Source organism: Cynoglossus semilaevis, chromosome Z (assembly GCF_000523025.1).
Source record: "Cynoglossus semilaevis isolate Cse_v1.0 chromosome Z, Cse_v1.0, whole genome shotgun sequence".
Classification (NCBI taxonomy): Eukaryota; Metazoa; Chordata; class Actinopteri; order Pleuronectiformes; family Cynoglossidae; genus Cynoglossus; species Cynoglossus semilaevis.
In genome coordinates, this window is record NC_024328.1 from 11,030,602 (window position 1) to 11,036,320 (window position 5,719).

At 38.5% G+C, this 5,719-nt stretch overlaps 1 protein-coding gene across 1 annotated transcript in view; it reads left to right on the forward strand.

The window, feature by feature from the left end:
* The window catches only part of ksr2 (kinase suppressor of ras 2), a 93,266-nt gene extending 91,839 nt beyond the window's left edge, over positions 1-1,427 (forward strand). Inside the window, exon 22 of the mRNA XM_017043212.2 lies at positions 932-1,427. Within this exon, the coding sequence (XP_016898701.1) occupies positions 932-938 (7 nt within the window). The 3' untranslated portion in view covers positions 939-1,427. The remainder of the gene's footprint in view (positions 1-931) is intronic.
* The last annotated feature ends 4,292 nt before the right edge of the window (positions 1,428-5,719 follow it).

Consider the following 5,719-nt stretch of genomic DNA (forward strand, 5'->3'; position numbering starts at 1 on the left):
GGGGGGTGGAGGGGATGAATTCAGGTTTTGTCACCTCTGTGAGACCTGCTGTGCAGCTCATCGCCTCCTCCTTGGAACTGAACCAGATGCTAGATTTGCTCAAAATATAGATTTTTGGAGTTCTGCAGTGGGATATTTATATATATGAAAGTGTACATTTGCTCAGAGTTGGTGTGTGTCAGTTCAATGCCAAATTGATCTTGTTAATCGTCCCACCTAGAAAGAAAAAAAAAACACATACTGTTGTACTTTAGACGGATTTATTCACAAGGTCACAGTAGAGGCCTGCTTGACCTAGTTTGACTAAATTTCTCAATTTAGTCAAACTAGGCCAAGGTTATTTATTAAGGTTTTTATTGAAATCAAAGAAATCTGAATTATGAAATGTATTTCTGATTTGGGTTTAAAATATTACATGTTAGGTCGAGGAATTCCAAAGTACAAGATTAATAAAGCATTGATACCCTTAATATCAGGTATATATCTATCCATCCATCTATCCATTTATCATACATCTACCTATCTATATCTATAGATAAGATATCAAATATATAAAGATTCATTTATACTCAATTATATGTCCTTAACCTTTAAATGTCAGTGACATCATTAAATTACCCTTTGACTCGACCAATCAAATCAGTCGACAATGCTCTAATACAGCAGTTCCCAACCCACGGTGCGGGGGCCGGTGCCGGTCTGCAGGTCATTTGGTACCGGGTCGCGGTGAGACACAGTGAAAACAAATGTATTCAATTTCACTTAAACTTTTCTTCATTTCCCTTTACTTTTGTCATTAAAACCTGATCTGACAATGTTTCAAAACAATTGGTCATTCAGACTTTGATACTAAAAGAATTAAGTCTAAAAGACTTCACATGTATTAACATGTACATTTTTCTCCCCTTCCTCCTCCTCCTTCCTGCTCCAGGCTGTAGCCAAGACTCTGATGGGACCATGACTTTGCATGAAGCTCATCCTCAGCTCTGCCCACATGTGCTCCACCACACTCCTATTCCTGCCCCGCCTTGCTTCCATTGCCCCTCACCCGTTCTGCTCTTCTTTCTCGCTCCAGCGCAGACACATTCATGTTTCCCCTTAATCCACGATTGGACCCTTTAGCGGTCAGTGGTGGCCCACTTCGCCAGAGTGGGCCACGACATGTGCCGCAGACTTTCAAAAAAAAAACAAAGAGGCCTTTGTCCACTGTATGCTTGAAGACTTTCCTCAAATCGAAACCCGTGTCTTTCCGTTGATGACTTGACACTACTGTTAACTCGGATTTTTCATAAATGAAGAAAAATAATTTTAGATTGTTCAATCAGAAGATGTGACACATATATTTATATTAACAGTAAGAATTAGGCACAAAAGTGTGATGGACCATATTTAATAGTTTGGGGGTTTTGTGCGAGTTTAGCCCTGTTTTTCCCCACACTCGACGAAGGAGTGTTGTGCAACAATGAGGCAAAAAAGAAAAGAAAAGTAAACAAGCAGTTGTGTATTAAAAAATATGTTTGATTAAGAAAATGTTTCTCTCGGAAAAAAACAAAAACAAAAAAACAAAGTCAAGCCTAAGTTTTGCTTTGTTTGAAATAAAACAACTTAAAAGTTTTCAAACCCAAAACTTCTCACGTTCAAAATCCATAATTTCACAGCAACTGCGTCGACTCATCACCAACTTTTTTCAAAACCAATAATCTGTGTGTTAAAAGACCAACTAAAGGACAACACCCAAAAACAATGCACTCAGAAGCCAAAACACACAAATGGTCAATCAAATATGTTTCTTTGTTCATCACACAGTGGAAGGCTGAGTCATACTTTACAGTAAATAAAAGCAAAACTGCGTCATAGTAAGATCACGGATAAATTGGTTGATGAACACGATAAAATTGTTGTGTTGCCAAGAAGAGTATGAGGAAATGTATTCAAAAGATTGAATGTTGGTCGAGAAACACAATAAGGAAGAGAGATGTTTATCTGTCATTAAATGTACAATGACAATGTAAAAAACGTGATGTCAACCACATTCATTCTTCATACCAAGCAGATGTGCCAAACAATTTATGACAGACAGTTTGGGTGTAGAGTGTGGTTTTTGTCCAGGGCTACTCCTTCTGCAAAACATTTATTAATACAATGTTTCCTCATTTTGTTGTTGCTTTGTACCAAACAAAATAACATTCGCAGCATCTTTTCTCCATGCCACGTTACACCTTCAACTTGGCCATTTAAAAAGAGCAACCCAACTTTCCTTTAAATTGTTCCTATGCATAATGCTTTTGACTCCCATACACACGTGTCATCAAAGCTTATAAAATGACCCTCTCTTATATATTTGTACAGTGAAAAGTTTATAACAGTTTTCTACCCTTCCAAAAATATTTTAGTTTCTGCTGTTCAAATGAATGTCAATGAATTACTATTTTGCAGGCCTTGTTATAACGTTTGTGTTTTTTGTGCACCATCTGGTTTTGTTCCAATGTCCAAAAGAGAAAAAAAAAAATAAAATAAAAACTTCAAGTCACCATCTCTGTGTCGTCTCAGTCTCCAGCGCTCACCTTAACACCTCACCTCCAAAAACCATAATTTCACAGTGACTGCTTCAACCACCGACCTTTATACAAAACCAATAAGTTGGGTGTTGAAAGGCTAACTCAAGGAACACAGTAGCTAAAACCACAAAACCAGTCTATTCAAATTCTTTCTTCGTTTATCACACAGTTGAAGGCTGAGTCCTACGTCTGTTTCCTCTGAATGCATTATGATAAGAACATCTATGAATCATCAGTTTATGAAACCACGCTTGTGACCTTAAGAGAGGTATAAGGAAATGTAATCAAAAGTAATTTTACCGGAATATAACCAGTATTGATTATCCTTGTTTCACACAACGTTTCCTCATGTTGTTGATGTTGTTGTGTACTTTGTACCAACAATCTCTGGCCCAGAGGCAATGTCTCTGTCATTGGTGTGGAACCTTAGGGTTCACCTCCTGGGCAAGGTCAAATCCCATTTAGGACAGCTGGTACCTTCCAGTGGACTCACCACCCGCAGGAAGGTTTGGGGGGGTTGGTACAGTGCAGTGTGATTTGGATGGCAGTCATGGAGACTGCTGCCCCCACGACTTGGTAACGGATAATCGGATGAAAATGGATGGATTCTTCGTAAGCAATTTGTTCTTCTTGGTGCAGAGGTCGTTGACTAACAACCTCCATTTCACTCTTTTCTAGCTTTTCTCTCCAGTTGAGCCCAGTCTCAGTCATTTCTGCCTTAATACTTCTTCTCGAGATGTTCTTTTGCACAGGTTCACATTGTTGACTTTGTTGTTCCACCAGAGGATAGGTATCCTTCTGAGGCAGGTGTTAATGAATGTTTGCCGCCTGTGTGTTGTGTGTTTTTGTTGTTCTCCAAATATGCTTAATTTAGAGTGAATAGTTGAACCTAAGTTTGCATGATTTTGAAATCACAGTTCTTAGGGTAAAACCATGCAAAACGTTTAGGTACTTAGGATCAACTGTTCAGAGCAGCAGCGACTGTGGAAGAGAGGTGAAGAATAGAGTACAGGCAGGATGGAACAGCTGGAAGGTCCGGGATCGAAATGGCTAACCATCCTTAAGCATGTTGATCGTAGTGCTTCCCAGTAATAATAGTGGGGTGGGACCTGCACCATGGGCTTAGGATCGACCTCCAAACACCACCTGTCCGCGGGTTATGAACCCATGTTCTTCTGCCACACTTTGCAAATCAGTTTTTTTTTTGTTCTTGTTTTACTGTGATCTAATCTAATCAGTTTTAGAACCACTAGCCACCTGCTCCACATAAGCAACCAGACAAATAAATGATACAATGAACTCTTTGCAGTAGACAGGTTGTTCCTTTACTGTGACCGCACCATTCTGTGAGGTCATTTTCAGCAGAACACAAAATTGGTTTACCAGCTGGTATTTTGGAGAAGTTACAGCTAAACTAATCTAAGTTCCTGGGACCAACAGCCCCGGTGGGCTCGTCTTCTGACCAATAGATCATGAATTTCAGATTGTTTATCACTCCCACGGGACAAATTAATGTGCTTCGTTCAAACTAGTTCGAGTAATTTCACCTGGTGCAGTCAAGTTTGAAATCTCAAATAGGTAAAAGTGGCCCCAGAAGAACAGTGACACATCTGGTCATCTGCTGTTTTTGTGGTCTCTGCCTCCGGAGGAGCATATGTCATGATGACAGTTTTAAAGTCAGCACCTTGATCCCGCTGGTCGTCAGCGGCTGCACTGAGAAACAGTTCCTTTCAATAGTTCCATCAATTCCAGGGATTTTAACACAACACCATTTCACAGTCCATGGTCAGAATATGGCTTTTGATTGGTGAAAATAAAGTGTAAAATGGTTTTATGGTCCATAAAAAGACATTTGTTCTGATTTATAATTTTTTACATTTTTTTTAATCAATCTGTCTTTTTATGCTCTTTGGAAATGATGTTTCCGTGTATTAAAGGAAAAGGTGACCTTACTTTTTTGGAGTCAAGTTTCCCAGCTGGAGTCAATCCTACTGAATGAAAATTAAGATAAAAACTAGGGATGTCCGAAATCAACTTTTTGCCGATATCCACAATATATGATTTCCTACCAATATACATATACATTTATATACATAATCAAGCTAATATCGATTGGCCAATATTATCGAACATCCCTAGTATATATAGACTGTCTTATGTCTTATGTTTAGAACAACATGTAAAGTTGTTTTTTAAGTTACATACAAGGCTGTTGAGATTTGAAGAACTTATTACATATTAGAATGATTTATATTCAAGATTATCCACTTATGTTCGCTCGAATACACGGTTGCTACATGTATTTTTCCCATATTAATTTTTCCGTCATTTGGATTAGTCATGTATGAAAATATTCTTATTATATCTTGGGGTTATAATAACATTAAAGAAGAAGTCATGTTTAGGAATGTTTAGTTATCACAATTAATCCTGATTATATTATGGTAACCTGTGATCAGGTTTAGGGTAATCAGAAGAAAAAATGTAATAACGTGATAGTCCGTTTCATTTAATCAGATTTAGGATTCCAGGTTCTTATAGTACAACCAGGTCGAATCGTAAATTGGGTGAAAATGTACCTGCTGTTCAAGAGCCAGGAAAAATCTTTTGAAGCTGTCTTGGGAAATGTAGCTTCTGCACCTACAACCAGAGGACAGGCACGAGTGCAAGTTCGGATGCAAATGTGAGAGGTCTTTTATGATTCTCTGGAACTTTTTTTTCAGGCACTGCTGTGAATACAGTTCCTGTACGCTGAGAAGCTTAGACGGATGAAGAGTTGTCCCACTTCTGAGTCACTGCTGATGTCACCTTATTGATTAAAATAAATTGAAAAAAAAAATAAATTACAGACTACACAGAACACAATAAAGACACATACAGTATGGGAGGAAACCACCAAGAATTTTTTTTTAAACTCTTCTAGACACGGGTAATCCTGCAGGCTAACGCCGTATAAATTGGACTGTTGTACCGATTTCTTAAACCTGGTCCAAAACCAGTTTTCTAAAGTGACCTCAGTCTGAACTTTAATGTGACATGTCTCACAGCAGACGTTAACGTTATAAAACTGAGATTGACTTCACAGTTCTGTTCCAGAGGAGAGAGGACAGCAGGAAGAAAACAACGGACCAAACCAGGATGGCTGTAGGTGGAGCTGGTTG